Below are 17,112 nucleotides of genomic sequence, written 5' to 3' on the forward strand. Positions count from 1 at the left end.
ACCAGAGAAGGATACTACAAGAAAAGAAAACTGTAAGCCAACATCCCTGATGACATTCAAAAGTTCTCAACAAAATACTGGCAAACTAAATTGACCAACACATTAAAAGGATCGTATTCCATGATCAAATGGGATTCATCCCTGGGATGCAAGGATGGTTCAACATATGCAAGTCATAAAAGTTATGTATCACATTAATAAAATCACATAATCATCTCAATAGATGCAGAAAAGCATTTGACAAAATTCAACATCCATGCGTGAGAAAAGCTGTCAACATACTGGGTATAGATGGCACGTACCTCAACATAATAAAGGCCATATATGACAAGCCAGCAGCTAACATACTCAATGGTGAAAGGTTGAAAACTTTTTCTGGACGTACAGATGGCCATCAGGTACATGAAAAAGTGCTCAATATCACCAATCATTAGTGAAGTGCAAATTAAAACCACAACAGAATATCATCTTACACCTGTTAGAATAGCTATCATCAAAAAGACAAGAATTAACAAGTGTTGGGAGGATATGGAGAATAGGGATCCCTTGTGCACTGTTGGTGGGAATGTGAATTGGTGCAGCTGCTGTGGAAAACAGTATGGAGGTTCCTCAAAGAGTCAAAAATAGAACTACCATTTGATCCAGCAATTCCACTTCTGAGTATTTATTCAAAGGAAACAAAGACACTAACTCAAAGAGATGTCTTCACCCCACATTCATTGCAGCATTAGTTGGCAATAGTGACACATGGAAACAATCTAAGTGTCTATTGAGTGATGGATGGATAAAGAAAATGTGGTATATACATATAGGGGAATACTATTTAGCCATAAAAAAGGAAATTCTGTTATTTGTGACAACATGGATGAACCTTGAGGGCTTTATGCTAAGTGAAGTAAGTCAGTCAGAGAAAGACATGTATGATCTCACTTATATGTGGAAACTAAAAACGTTTGTTGATGGTTGGGACTTCCCTGGTGGTCCAATGGTTGACTGCATGCTTCCACTGCAGGGGGCATGGGTTCGCTCACTGGTAGGGGAACTAAGATCCCACAGGCCCTGTGGCGTGGCCACAAGATTTAAAAAAACAAAAAAAGACAAAGAGGAGGTTGATGGTCGCCAGGTGTGGGAAATGTGGGAAATGGGTGAGTGTGGTGAAAGAGTACAAACTTCCAGTTATTAGATTAATAAGTTCAGGGGATGTAATGTACAGCATAGTAACTGTAGTTGACAGTACTGTATTGTATATTTGAAAATTGCTTACCACAAAAAAAGACAAAAATTCTCACCATAAAAAACAAAAATCGTAACTATGTGAGGTGATATATGTATATATAAATAAGTAAAATCATCACTTTGTACACCTTAAACTTACACAATGTTGTATGTCAATTATAGCTCAATAAAGCTGGGAAAAATTAAATGATATAAACTTACAATTACATATATTAAAAACAGAAAGTGGTAAATACTAATTATTTTGCCACATTTAACTGTTATCTATACTTTTTAGTCTGTTTATGTCTGTTTTATTTGATGGAAGTAGCATATAATGGTGTGTTGTTGAGCATTGCTTCTCAACTCCAGTTTATTTATTTTCTATATTTGATGAGTTATGGTGATGGCCAACTACTGCTAACGTTACAGCTAGGTCCCTGTTACCCAACTTATTATTATAATTATTAGTATTATATTTATTTGCATTAACAAAGCTATAATTTATTGTTGTAAGTTTTTCTGCCATCATTGAAGTCATTAGTAGCCACCAGTGATTATTGTTTATAATTTCCAAAGTATGTTTTTATCATATATCTTATGTTTTACAATATCATCAATCTAGGCTCAGCCTTCACTCCCTGTTATTGACACTTCACTGAGGTGTATTTCAAAAACATGCATTGTCTTATCCTTCAAAGCAAAACACCATTATAAGTCTATGTGTGAACTTCCTTTTTTCTCTGCAGTGTAAATGTCAATCGGTATTTGTTGTCTAGCTATATTTTATACATGTTTAGATATTCTCATTTTTAAAATCTTTGACATTTTTGCTAATTTGGTGTGCTCACCCTGCTTGCTGCTAGTAATAATGAATACATTAATTGAAGAAAGAGAAATACCAAGGGAAGCTTAATTAAACATGCTAAATAGATCCCATTTCATCTTTAAACCAGAAAGAGAAGGTTGAATTTCCACTTTCCAAAGGATTATAACTATTTCCCATTACTTTCTCACTCATTTTGTTAGCAACCATTTTTCTGTTTTCACAGGGATTCATTTTTAGTCACTTTCATGTTGAGGTAGTATCTGAGATCCCATAAGAGCTTATTATATCTGACCTTAGTCTTCACAGATAGTCAGTTTTGATTCTACTCACCTGGACTGGTATTTTGTAGGTTTAGTCTACTGTTTCCATGTAACACATGAACTAACTAAAAATCAAAACCTTGGCTATATTGCTGAAGCTAGACCTGAAGGATACTAACTCCAAGGCTGCCCCCCACCCAAAATATAGATATACTTTTAGAAATAGGCTGGGATTGTCAGTTTTATTTTTAGGAATCAAGTTCAAACTTTCAAATGCTTTTGTTTTTAAAGAACATTTATTAAATATATTGTTTGTATATGTGTGAGAGACAGACAGTTGAATGGGGAAGGTGGTGGAGGGAGAGGGGAAGGGGACCAAGAGAGAGAGACAGAGATGGGTGCCGGGAGAGAGGGAGAGAGAATGAGTGTGACTGAATGAATATGAATAAATTTAAGCTCCATATCTAAAAGCAAAGCAGAAATTTATGTCTATTTGTCATTTTCTTAAATAGTTTATCCTGATAAAGCTTGTATCCGGCCATCCCTCTATTTGCACTGTAACTGTAGTGACATCTAACACCTCTTCCACACTCCCATCCTCCCCTACTCCACGACTTCTGTGTCTATCAGACTCAAGTAGAGTTGCCTATTTCCTTGTCCTTTGGGAAGGCACTCTACTTTTACCTCTGTATCCAGGGCCTAGAACAAACGGTACATGCATCTTATATGTTCAGTGACTGCATGTATGAATGCTGAAGGGTGTTTAAACTTTTGTTTTAATGGTCTCACCACATTCAAGGAAATAAAGGTTAATCCCTTTTATACCTTGTATATTCAACTAATCATCACTTACTTAGGAAGAGGGAAAAGTTGAGTGAACTAGTTTCTCTAGGGCTGGTTACAGTTATCTTACGGGCAGCATTTTTGTATAGCCATTTTAGTAGAGATCAGGGAGAAGACAAAGAGGCTTATAACTTGGTAGTAAGAGAAGTATTGTAGACTGTTCATGTGCACATTAGTGTCACTTGAAGCTTCAATGACAGAATTGCTAAAGGGGTAAAAAATACAGTGTGCTTACGTTCTAAATAACTGCATAAAAACTGAAAAATGTCTGCTGACTTGAACAGCTGGGGTCAAAGCCAAGGCCACCAACTCATAGGTAAAAAAGAAATAAGCAAATATTTAGAGAAGCAAAATGACAACGGCTAACTGTACTTATTTAACTTTAGGAGATTTTATTTAACTAATTTACATATTTCATGGTTTATAGTAGCAAACAGAAGTGGTCAGTTTGTATAGGAACTTAAATAAACAGTTACATTTCTAAGTGGGTAAACAGAACTCTACTTGATTCAATTATTCAGGCAGGAAGTTGGTCTAACAAATGTGTCAAATACCGAAATCAGCCAAGGTCAGACTTTCAAAGAAGTGACATTTAAAGTAAATGTTTACATAATAGTTACATCCTAGGACCTTGAGTAAGAACAACTTTTTCTGTTTGCTTGGTACAAATTCTAAAATATTGAATATGTCCCTCTCTAAATTCTTTCAGCTTATTGATACCATAATTTAGAGATCGGTTCTTTTGATTTCAGATTTTATTCTCTGTTCAGATAAAAGTATCTGGGAAGGTATATCAGATTTTATTTGTCATTTAAATCTTAATGAGAGAAGCTCCTAAGCTTCTGAAACAGCTGAAGACCTTTTTATAGACAGAAAAATAGCAACGTCAAGATTCTGGGAGGACAGTATCATACTATCTATCAAAATTAAAAATGCATTTTATCCTTTGACTCAGCAATCCCTCTTTTGGGAAATTATTGAGGGAGAAAAGCAAGGTGCATAGCAATGTATTTAGAATGCTATCTTTTATATAGGAAAGGGAAAAAGTAAAATAAATGTAAATCTTTTATTTGCATAAAGAAACACTGGCAGGTTATATGAGAAATTATTGAGTAGTTATGAGATTATGCAAAAGAGGTTGGGGGGACAGATACAGGGATTAGTGGATATAGGGATAGAGAGGAGTGAGACTTTTTTTAACCTTTATATACTTTTAAATTGTTTTGAATTTTTACATCATCTTACTGTATTACCTATTTTTAAGATGGCTTAAGAGTAAATGACAAGGTGATTAAAATTAGCAAAAGAGGGAAATTCATCTCAAGTAGGGAAGCTTGAAACTTGGAACACAGATTTTACCTGTGTCACTGCAGAAAGCTGGCTCTGGAGAATTTCATTCACTAGTGGCCTTCAACCACTAATACAGGGGACTAATAACGTGAAGGAATGTTTCTGACCTTCTGGTCAAATGCCACTCAGTCATGTTCTGTATGTATATGTTTTCCTGTAGATGCCAGAGGAACAAGCATTCTGTGTTTTGGTGAAAATCATGTATGACTATGGTTTACGAGACCTCTACAAAAACAACTTTGAAGATCTTCACTGCAAGTTCTATCAGTTGGAGAGACTAATGCAGGTAAATAAACATTAGGAACTTTTATCACTCAGGGACTTATAGGGAAAGTCCAATAAAATTGAAAAAATAATGGTTTATGAAAATCTAATGGAAAGTTACAGAAAAGGTAAATGGATTTGGTTTCTGACCAATATCTACAGTGGTCTTAATATCATAAAATATTTATTTAACTACTTGACCATTTATAAAAATAGTCTTCCATTTAAAATATTCAACTTAATACGCTTTGAAGTGCGAATATGGTGAATTAAGTCAGTAAAGAGATTTCCTAGTATTATTTGTAAATAAATGAAGATATTTACATAATAAAAGCTGAAATACATAAGATTTTTCTCAGTGTTAATTAGCACCAGTACCATATTTAGGTCCACATGTAGAGAACACTTTAAAGAGACAGAAAGATATTGATGAAATTAAAAACCACCTAAAATATTGTAGTGTAGGGACATACTTTAAATTTTTTCCTCTGTAATTTCCAGATCTCAAACAATGTTGTTAACTATTTCATAATGTATATGTGTAAATTATATGTATGAGAAACAGGTATTCTTTTATATATCTGTCATAAAAAAGATTGTGAGCAAGGACAAAATTATTGTCTAGTGCTGTTAAAGGAATTACTGAGTAGCTTTGAAATTCCACCTGAGGTTGTAAATCTTAAATTTGTAATGGGTCTATGCAACATGTTTATATGGCTTTCTCTATAAGAGGTATTGGGAATCTAAGAGAAATGTGAAGAAAATACATGATTGAATTGATTCCATATTGGGGAAAAGTAAAGTGGTTGGGGAGGAAGGTTACTGGGATTTGGCAGTAGAGGATACTGGTAGGAGCTTATTGACATGACTTGTCAGGAGATCAATAGGTGTCTAAGGGGGAAGTGAAGCCAGTAGGAGACAAAGACTAGAACAGGGAAGTGGAAGGCACAGAGTTTGCAGTGAGGTTAAGGACAGCTGTATTAGGAGAAGGGAATATAGGAGGGTAGAAGACCTGAAATGTGAAGAAGAAATAAAGGGGGAGGAGGATGTCAAAAGAACTGTAAGCACAATGACAAATGGGCATTGAGGGGGAAAAAGACTGTGTAGAAGAATCTGGTAACTATGGACAGTACAAGCAATGGGCTCTTTTTTAGAGATTTAATTCTTCCAAGTAAATATTTGGGATTCTTCACATTTTTTATCTTTCATTTACCTTTCATTTTTAAAAGTTCATATTTTTTCAAAGGTCAGTATTCTTAAGAGCTTTGAGAGTCAAATAAAAGTACCTGATAAATGAATAGCATGTTCATGGTACTATGAAGAAACCCAAATACATTTTCTGTTAGCACTTTTGTCTGTTAACTGAATGACCACTTCAATACCCCATTAAAAGTACCTGATGGGTACATTGGGGTGTTTTTCAAAGAGCATCTTGTACAAAAATTTTATTTCTGTGGTCTGTTTATGAAAACAAAACTAAAGTGGGCTTTTAAATATCTTTGCCTTTGTCTTTCAGTTATGGGAATAGCTATGCTAATGCTTTATACTTTGCCTTTCATGCTTTTGAAAAGCATTTACTTGTATAAATTGGGGAAAAAGAGGGTTTTTCCTCTTTTTCCCAGTATTTTTCCCAGGAGACATCCAATTTTATACATTATATACTTGTACAATTTCTGTACTTTGTAATTTTTAATATGTTGAAGATAGACTGTTAAAAGTACGGTTATGTTTTGGGCTTCAGTACCATAATGTACTGAAGTAATATCATAGAACCCAGATGATGTTTCTATTAAATGGTCTTCAAAGAAAAGATACATTTCTTTTTTGGCTAGTTAGGAGTTCAACCCTGAATGGAGTACTGTGACTTGACTGTGGAGTCCTGATACTCACTAGACCACAGGTGTTCTGTCAGAGCAAGCATTTCCCAAGAAACAGGAACAGTCAAGTGAGCAAGAGTTGATCTTTGTTATTTGTTCATAACATGTCTTTCTTGTTCTCTGTCATATGCCCAGTTCTCATCTCCTATCATCACTTCTATGTAGTTATATAAAAGTCAACAAATGCTGTAGTAAATTGAGAGTGATCGTAGCAAGCTTGTCATAAATCGCAGTTGTGGCAGGAAATGAGGCGTCTTCAGTGTTCCTCCCCCCACAATTTTCCACTTTGACTTTCAGGAGCAGTTACCGGACCTGCACGGCCATTTTTCTGATCTGAACCTGGAAGCTCATATGTATGCATCCCAGTGGTTTCTCACTCTTTTTACTGCCAAGTTCCCACTCTGCATGGTCTTCCACATCATTGACTTACTGCTTTGTGAGGTAGAGTGACTCCCATCTCTCATATTTAAGTCAAAATAGAAAATAGTTTCTACGTAACATGATTAACAATTTTCTTCATTTTCTTTTTACCTTAAAAAAGAACATTAAGCCATAAGTACTGACCAAAAAGTTCTATTTGAATTTTTAGTAAAGACTACTTTAATTGTAATTTTATTATTTGTGAGAAATGAAAATGTTAGGCATATATAATTTCTACAAATTAAAATGAGGTAATTAAATTTGTCTCATTAAATTCACAATAAGCCTATATCTGTGTAATTATGCATTACTAATACCAAGGACCTTTAAAGTTAAATATGTGAAATTAGAATCAGGTGTGTTTTTAATGGTAATGTAATTATACTCCAAGAGTGAATATAAATGAAAATTTTATGGTAATTAAGTTCTCAATTCATATCTCTTCCTGTGTGTTGTTTGAGACTCCTACCAGACAATTGAGAAGTGATCAACTAAAGCTTCTATATCATATAATTATATGTTTAGACAGTAGACTATTTCAAAAATCAGTTTGCAGAATTCCTTAGGTATCTATATTTGTTTCCTTTATTGTTTTTAGTTCCTTAGATGGCTGTATTTATTTACTTTACTCTTTTAAAGATGTAAGTAATATTACACACACATACATCGTTTACTGCCCATCAAAATGTTTGTCTTCGCGGTGATGAAAACGTTGCTGGATAAGAAAAACTTTTTTATTAGGAATATAAATGTATATAAAAATATAACTGTCTTAATGTAAAAAGCTGGAGTAATCAAAAGTGTAAACTTAATATAATTTAGACAGTTTTATATTACAATATTTTTTAACACAAAGTTTCTTCTTTCTTAGAAGAAAAGTCTAACCATTTTAATCACCCCAGGAACTAGAAATTTCATTATAAAAATAAGGTTAAAAAAGATAAAAACGTATAAGCTATATAAAGCATAACTGTTACTTTTCAGCCTACTTACTGCAGTAACCATCTGACATGCAAGCACAGCTGGGTTTTGCTCTTCAAGGGTTAGCTGGCAGAAGCACAACATATGAAGGGTGCAGAGCATTTTGTAAACATGTAAGATTTTAAAACATTTGTAATATATTTTGATAAAGAAGAGTTGAGTGACTCACTGAGAGACACAGAATATGTTCCCGAATTCTGAATATTATAACAGCCAGAGTACCTGACTGATGACACATTAATTCTATTTGTCTTACTTACAAATTAGTTCCTAAAATGCCTATTTAAATTAAACCTAAAGGAAGAATGCAAAATTAGGAGCTAAAACCTTATTCAAAGTCAAAATGGTGTGATCACAGTATGCACAAAGCAAACTGGACATTTGTACTAAAAACTCTACTTTGCCTGATTATCCAAATGGGTGTGGTGAACAGTTCTGACTCCTCTAATTTAGTTTAATATTCTTTGAAAGTAAAACCAAACTCATTGAGTTCTGTAATCTTAAAACAAGGTGATACTAAAAGTTAGTTTTGATAAATATTTATAGGTCTTACTTATTGCACACTGATCTGAGTTCAGTATTTCATGGTATTTATAAAAATAGGAAAAAGTGGGGGCATGACATTTTAACAGTTTTATCTTTATATATAGTAAGAGATTGCAAATGCTTATTATCATTGCTTCATGTTTTTTGCTGATATTATCTAACTTCAGAGTAGGTTCGGTGGTGTTCATTATAGAAAAGAGAATGAAATGAATATGCTTAATCATACCAGTTAAATTGGATTTCTTGGTCACTTTTGGTAAAGTAGTAACACTGGAATAGTGACTTTGTAAAATTGTCTCTACCTGAATGGTGCCATACCTGACACTGGAGCACTGTCCACGGGTCTTCTGGAACCCAGATTCATAATTCCTCAGGAAATTTCGTCTTGAAGATATTTGAATTTCTAATATCAGTTGCTAAAAAAAATTAGCAACATTTATGGTAAGGAAAAGAAAAGTAAATTTATAAGCCTTCTCATCAGTTGTCAGCTGCGATTCATAATCACAGTGTTTGAAAGCTCTTAATGCTCATTAAAATTAGTAAGAGCATCATAGATGTTACTTTTTATTCCCTTAAACCTGTACGCTGCAGCTTTTTAAGGAAGTTGCATAGCTTTCCAAAACGGAGTAGGTTGTAATCACAGCATCATGGTAACCAAGGAAATAAATGATAACATCCCTTAACAAAGTAAATAGCCTTTCAAAATAAAGTTTATTGGGAGCAGTATTGTAGTGTGCTTCAGGATATTTGTTCTTTCCACTAAGTCATCTTTGTCAGAGGATTAATTTGCAAAGGAAACTTTTAGATAAACTTTTATTTCCTGCTTGTCTGTGTTTTCTCTTTGCCCCTTTCCTCCTTGTGGTTAATAAAATATTTATATCAAGGCTATTCTTTCATGTGTGATAAAATATTCCAAAAGAAGAAATGGAAACATAGTCTTAAATAGAATCATCCATAGGTATTTGTTTTCGTCCTATTCTCTCTTTTTAAAGAAAACAATTTAAATCTTGATGGTTATGAATTAATATTGAGTTACAAATGGAAGGCTTGGAAATTCTTAGATGGAAAAAGTGTTGATTTTTCAAAGTTCATTATTCTGACAAAAAAAATGTATTGGTCTGCAGAATATTTTGCGCAAAGATCCTATTGCAAAATGAGAAAGTCATTGAGCTTGAAATTTTACTCTTAGAAAGTATATCCTCATTTCATGTTTTCCTAAGTTAAATGTTTTTAAGGATTTCTTCATTCATTCTGAGGTTAAGAATATGAAGTTAATGAAGTAGCAGAAAAGGGAAGAATTTTAGTAGACTTTGACAATGCAGTTGGAATCAAGAACTAGTTATCGGTAGTTTTATTTAAAATATTTACTTAAAGCTAAATATGCGGTGACTAGGGTTAATTCTTTTGTTTGGTGAAGATGGATTGCAACAGGATTTGAAACTAGAGTTGAAAATACATTTTCTTATATTGAGATGAATGGAACTCTGTAAATTGACATTTAGCCCAAAATTGAAATGAAAAAAAATTCTTTTTAAAGAACAAAGCCTCCTATGTTTATTATCTGTCTCTGTTTATATGGAGGGATAAGAAGAAGGCTAAAAGTATTAATTACAGTGTAAATGCTATGCTGTTAATCCCCCAAGAATAAAACATTGGTTTTTAAAGAACCTTTTATTTAAATATAACAGAATAAAAGAAAATGTGCAAAAATTAGTGTAAAACATGCTGATTTTTAACAAACCGAACATACTAATGTAGCAAGTACCCAGATAAAAGAAAAAGAACATTACCTGCATTTCATAAGCCCTCCTCCCCTCAGTCACTACTCCTCTGAAGAGTGATCACTATCCTGACTTTTAACACCTAGATTAGTGTTAATTGGTTTTGAACTTTATGTAAATGGCATCATACAATATGAACTCTTTTTCATCATTATGTTTGTGAGACTCATCCATATAGTGCATCTAGGCATGGTTTATTTCAATTTTGTGAATATGCTACAATTTATTTGTTCTTCCATTCTATTGTTGATGGGCGTTTGGATCGTTTCCCGATTAGGGCTATTATGAATAGTGTTGCTATGAACATTCTTGGACTTGTCTTTTGGTAAACATGTGTACGCATTTCTTTACTTTTTTAATTTTTTATTTTTGCGGTATGCGGGCCTCTCACTGTTGTGGCCTCTCCCGTTGCGGAGCACAGGCTCCGGACGCGCAGGCTCAGCGGCCATGGCTCACAGGCCCAGCCGTTCCGCGGCATGTGGGATCTTCCCGGACCGGGGCACGACCCCGTGCCCCCTGCATCGGCAGGCGGACTCTCAACCACTGCGCCACAAGGGAAGCCCGTGTACCCATTTCAGTGGGTACACGTCTAGGAGTGAAATTTCTGGGTTAGGGCATATGTAAGCTAAGGTTTTGTAGATGCTACCAAACAGCTTTCCAAAGTATTTTGAGCATCGCCTTTTGTGTTGTTTTTATTCAGTAAAAGTCTTCCTTGTGATCAGGGGCAGATTTTTTGTTTTCTATTTTTTTTTTTTGTAGATGGCAGGTCCTAGATCAGATTAGTGTTCATGAACATGGAGCAAAATGAATCTCATTTGGTGATTGAAGTCATTCACTTAATCTCTGAAGTTGCGTACAGATGGGAACTAAGAGCTGGATCTAAGACCCAAATCACTTTTGTGCTTATATGAGGGCAGTTACCCTGATGTGGAAAATTCAGCAATGTATTCAGTTATAGAAGAAGCAACATAGAGACAGCTTAACATTGGCGTTGAGGTATTTGGCTTTTTAGTTAACCCTTCCTGTATCACTTTCTTCACATTACTTTACCAATATATGTCTTAGTTTTCTTCTCTGTAAAATGAAGCTAACAATACTTAGCTCCTGGGTTTATTTTAAGGATTAAATGCAATTATGGATATAAAGTGTCTATCACTCTGTCTGCTACGTAATAAATATTTACTTAATAATATTACCTTCCATTCTGCTCCATCCACCTGTATAGTCCTTTTAGTTGCTTCTCAATTTATTCAATTAACAACCAACTTTAGGGATTCTTAAGAGAGGGTTAACTAGCTGTTGGTTCGTTATTACCTTTCTAACCACCTTTGTTTTCCCCCCAGTTGAGGCGCTTCTTTGCTAAAACCAAAAATTTAGCCATTGACCTTAATAGAAGTTTTATTCTATTTCTTATTGACTATAGTGATTCAAGTAGTCCTCCAAAAGTGTTTTTTCTTCCACCTTCTTTCAAAAGACATAAGGAAAACAGTGTTTCTTTTAGTCTTGACAAGATAACTGACAGCTGTTTAAAGTTGACTCTTCCCAGATAGTTCAGGTTTTAGAGTATCAAATATATTCAGCTTTATATAGTAACTTGGTATTTCATGAAATTTAAGGAAATTATTGACCCTTCAAATTGGAGTATATTTCCTGCCTCTCCTTTCTTCTTAGGGTGATGAGAAAAGAAATGACAGTACGGGATATCTGATTGAATACCACCAAGTATAATCCCCCTTTCAAAGCAGTTTTCTAAAGCTGTTATCTGAAGAATAGATTCATTGTGTAATATCTTTACTCTTTGCCCCCATTTTCCTCCCTCAAATAGTGATACATTGAATGTTTAATTGAGATATAGTTGACATATAACATTGTGTAAGCTTGTATCACAGTGTATCACAACATGTTAGTTTGATACATTTATGTATTGCACTATGATTACTACAGTAGCATTAACACCTTTATCAAGTAATACATTGAATTTAAAGCACATCACAATGGGCTGATATAAGGAAGATTAAGAACATAAACATAAAATTTTCTGAAACTTTAAGAATAGTAATTGGTCACAAGAGAGGAAAAAAATGCTTTGACTAACCAATAAATACTGTAGAGGCTATTTTAATGTTTTACTTATCAGTAGAAATCCTCAGGACTAGAAAAAACTCTAAAATCTCGTTTCTGGCTGCTAATATCTTTCCTACCTACTAGGGTCTTTATGGTTCTCACATCAGTTGTCTTAACAGCTCTTTCTTGTGTTTTTGTTAATTTTGACATTACAGAAAGAGGCAGAAACCTCGTTAAAAAATGGCAGAACGACTATCTGTGCTTCTTGTGACTTTGAGAGGAATATTCATTTATTCAACAAATGTTTATTGAACTCCTACTAATGCTTGGCACCATTCAAGTTCAGGGATACAACAGTAAATAAAAAACAGATAAAACTCTTGCCCTCATTAAGTTTTTATCCTTGTGGAAAAGGCAGACAATAAACAAATGACTAAGTAGAATATACAGTATATCAGAGGTGTTAAACGCTATGGAGAAAGATAAAGGAAAGAAGAGAAATATGGCAGATCTTAACAGGGTCTTTTGACCATGGTAGAGAATTTACGTTTTACTGGACTGAGATGGGAAACCACTGGAGAGGTTGAGTATAGGAATGACATGCTCTGATATATGTTTTATCCTGAACTCAGGTTACATTGTTGAAAAAAGATGTGGGGAGAATTTGAAGGGAGAAGTGGGAGACCAGTTAGAGACAATTGAGGTAATCTGTGGTGTTTGGACCAAGCAGTGGCAGTGGAGGTAGTGAAAAGTGGTTGAACTCTGGACAGATTTCAAAGTAGAGAAAACAGGATGTGCTGATGGAGAATCTGGGGTAAGTTTTATTGATTACATGTTTTCATTTAAGGTAGTAGTGAGAGGGAAGGATGGCTGGTTGTGTAGCTTCCATGCTTCAGGGAGCATCTTGGAGACAGATGATGCTGTGGAGTGAATGGGGAATGTTACTGTTACATGCTTTGTTCTGGAAGTGCTTGGATTACAAATTCTCTGCAGTGTTTTTCCAGAAGCAGGTTTTGGTGCCCCTGGGAACATTTAAGGTCAATTTTTAAATAAGAAATATAGAGGGTGGAATAATTATGAAAGATGATCAATGGGGGAATAAGCATGTTAAACCTAGTACTTTAAAATACAGCTGCATATTTACTGCTAAAAATAGAAGTGGTGTTTTGCTGCAATAAAATCAGACTCACAAAGACTTTATATACCTTGAACCTGTTCAGTAACCCATAGTATTTAGTTGTTGAGTGTTTAGTTCTCATAATCAGAGCAAAGATCACTGACTTAAAGTTGTGGGGTGACAGATTTTTTTCCAATAAAAATCTTTCAGTTCATCATAAATTGGAATAACTAAAGTTACTTTGTAGTATTTTTGGTGGCAGAAACACTCATAACAGTTAAACTGTATATACATGGATTGAATAAAATAACTAAACATAGTCTATTATTTTTATGATTAAATATTTAAAATAGACCCACAGACATAGAAAACAAACTTATGGTTACCGAAGGGGAAAGGTGGCGGGGGGAGGGATAAATTAGGATTTTGTGATTAACATGCACATACTACTATATATAAAATAGATAACCAACAAGGACCTACTGTATAACACAGGGAAGTCTACTCACTATCCTGTATTAACCTATATAGGAAAAGAAGCTGAAAAAGAGTAGATATATGTTTATGCATAACTGAATCACTTTGCTGTACACTTAAAACTAACACAACATTGTGAATCAACTATACTCCAATATAAAATAAAAGTTTAAAAAATAATAATAAAAAAATTAAACATACCAAAAAATCATAAAGACATACAGTGAACTCCTGTGTCTACCTCTCTGGTTAAGACATAAAACAATACCAACAATGTTAGCTTTGTATATTATTATCTCTTCCTGATCACACCTCCCGCCTTTTGCCTTCCTCAGAGGAACCATTCAGTGTTTATCATTCCCATGTATGTCTATATGTATGCTATGTATATATGTATCTCTGAGCAATTTCCAATTGAACATATTTGGAAAATATTACTGTACTCACTGGTTTATCAAGTCCACTTCCAAAATATTTTTTGAAAGCAAAATGTGTCTTCTCCTCAGTATCATGTCCTATTCAGTAACCTCCTAACTCATCTTACCACTTGACCTTCTTTTATCCCATTATTCTCCACAGCATCCAGAGAAATTTTCATAAAACCCAGATCAGGTCATGTAACCCCTCTGCTGAAAATGCTTCAGTGATTTCCCACTAAATAAAACTTGAATTGTTTCCCTTGGTCTGTAATCTTACTCTTCCTTCCTCCACAGTGGTGTCCCTGGGTCAGTCTTCCCCTTACTCACTGTATATCCAACCCTGGCCTTTTAGCTTCCGAAACACTTACGATCTTTTCAGGTTGAAAATGTCTGTGTAGCCTTTCCCTTCTGCCTACAGTGTGTTCTTCATTCTACCTGGCTTACTCCTTCAGGTCTAAGTTTAAATGTTTCTTCCTCTAAGAAGTTTTCCCTGATCACCCATTCTTAAGTAGTGCGTCCTTTTACCTTCTCTGGTAGCACCCTGTAGTTGGTGGTTATTTATTTATTTACTGTGTATTACTTTTCAAATACCTATTTCTTCTACTAGATTATACATTTCTGAAAAGAGAAGCCATGTCTGTTTCGTGTCCTACTGTATACCTAGTCAACTTGTAGACACACAGGAAATATCTGTTGAAGGAAAGTAGGAATGAAGAATTAATGGACAAAATGATTTTTATTGTCCTCATGTAGATGTTTTTATGAAATCCTATGGGCTGAAAAATAACTGTGCCCTTGATTCTTAAGAGAAAAAAAATAAGTTAATATATTTAGGAATTCCTTCTCTTTTAGTTAAGAAATTTTAAGAAACAGAAATCCAGACATAGTAGCTCAAGTACAGTGGGGGTTTATTATAAATATAGAGGGAACCCAGGAAAAGATGAGCAAGTAGACCTCAGGAAGGACAGGTGTCACAGAAACTCCAGGCACTCATCTGTATTGGTCTCTCTCTGTTTATGAATTGGATGTTCTCCCTTCTTTCATGACCTACATCTTTGTAGCTTTGTACAGGGCCTAAAATATCTCAGAAACGTCTGCCATTACCTTTCAGCTCTAGGATCAACAGCTGTTGGATCAACAGCTCTTGGCAAGCTCCTTATATTTTTAAGATAAAACTCTTGAGGGATAACCTAATTGGTCCGGCTCATATTTTAAATAAGCCTCCATAGTCATGGGTCAAAGGTATGGGTCACCTTAGGCTAGTTGTCCATCTCTTGTCCAATATTCTGTGATAAGGGTTAGCCTTGGGGGGAGTCACATGACCTACAGCCCACTCAACAGGAACTCTGCATGGAAGCAGATTTTCGGAGAAGGGTCACTGGTGGATCTGGAAAAACAAAACATTTCTAAGTGCATATACTTCATGGATTGAAATTATTAGTGTTAACTGCTTTGAAATTTGGCATTTGATAAATATTTATTAAATACATATTTATTCTCAAAATTGTATTATCAATCTCAAAATTACAACTCGAAAATGTATTATTCAGCTGTAGATATTTATTTAATTAGAATGAAGAGTAGCACAGTTTTAATATAGAGCATAATCTTAAAAATTATGGTCCTCAGGGTTGAAGTGGTAGCAGTGTTCCAAATCATTTTCATGATATAGTTTTTCAAGTAGGGTTTTGAGTAAAGGCAGCATGTAACTTCAGTCTATGTAAATTATTTTAATAATTATCTGCAAAGCAATATAAAGTATTTGAATGCTTCCCATTGTGTGGAAATTGGATTGTGAAAGCATCTTCTAACTAATACTAGTTTAAAGACCTCCATTGCTATTATTCATAACAACAGTCTCTGATTTATAAATTATTTAGATTGTACAGTAGAGATGAAACTCTATCATACAGTGTCAGCTGGAAGTAGATTGGAAATGAGACCTTTTTTTGGAGAGTAGTTCCTTACCCTTACCATTCAGTTTTATTCATACTCAATTTTTGCTGATAAACTTTAAGGTTTCCCTTTTTAAGTCTCAAATATTTGAGGACAGGATACTGGCAGGCTTTTCTGGGGAGTAATTCTGGGCCACACACTTCCCTAAAATTTTTACATCCCTGTCACACTTCTTACCTTCTCCAAACAGACTGCTGCCCTTCATCTTCCTCATATAGTTGGCCAATTAGAAATAGTTTTTTTGATAGTCTGATTATTCTTGTCCATTTCTATAGCAAATAGACCAGTGATCTTTGCCTCTCTCAAGAAATCCCCATTATCTACTCTCATTTACAGATTGGAGTCTTATCGCTTCTCAACATTGGTTGAGGTCTCTCAGTCCAAGAATTTGTTGACCTTGTATCTCAGTTGCTCCTTCTATGATCTAACAGAATTTTCATCATGAAATGGCTTCTTCTGATGTTCCTGGGATTCTTTTCTAGCTTCCCTTTTCAGGTACTTTACCATCAGCATCCATTGTTGGGCATTTTTAACCAAACAATGATTTGACCTTTACATTATTTACCCAGAGCAATCATATCTAGACATAAAATAACCACCTACCACTACTAGAATTGCTGATTGCATTGGTTAAAAAAAGAGGCATAGTGGAACATTCTGGTCTCCTGCTTTTTGGATTGTCTCACCAGGGTTTTCAGAAGCTCTTATTTTTT

General features: G+C 34.5%; 1 protein-coding gene across 6 annotated transcripts in view; it reads left to right on the top strand.

Annotated features, from left to right (window-relative positions):
• The window catches only part of RABGAP1L (RAB GTPase activating protein 1 like), a 687,421-nt gene that overhangs the window by 444,682 nt on the left and 225,627 nt on the right, over window positions 1–17,112 (top strand). For all 6 annotated transcript variants that reach the window (XM_067728697.1, XM_067728698.1, XM_067728699.1 and 3 more), the window contains 2 exons: window positions 4,658–4,783; window positions 6,936–7,079. In XM_067728697.1, coding sequence (XP_067584798.1) covers window positions 4,658–4,783; window positions 6,936–7,079 — 270 coding nt within the window. The remainder of the gene's footprint in view (window positions 1–4,657; window positions 4,784–6,935; window positions 7,080–17,112) is intronic.

The sequence above is a fragment of the Pseudorca crassidens genome, chromosome 2 (genome assembly GCF_039906515.1).
Source record: "Pseudorca crassidens isolate mPseCra1 chromosome 2, mPseCra1.hap1, whole genome shotgun sequence".
NCBI lineage: Eukaryota > Metazoa > Chordata > Mammalia > Artiodactyla > Delphinidae > Pseudorca > Pseudorca crassidens.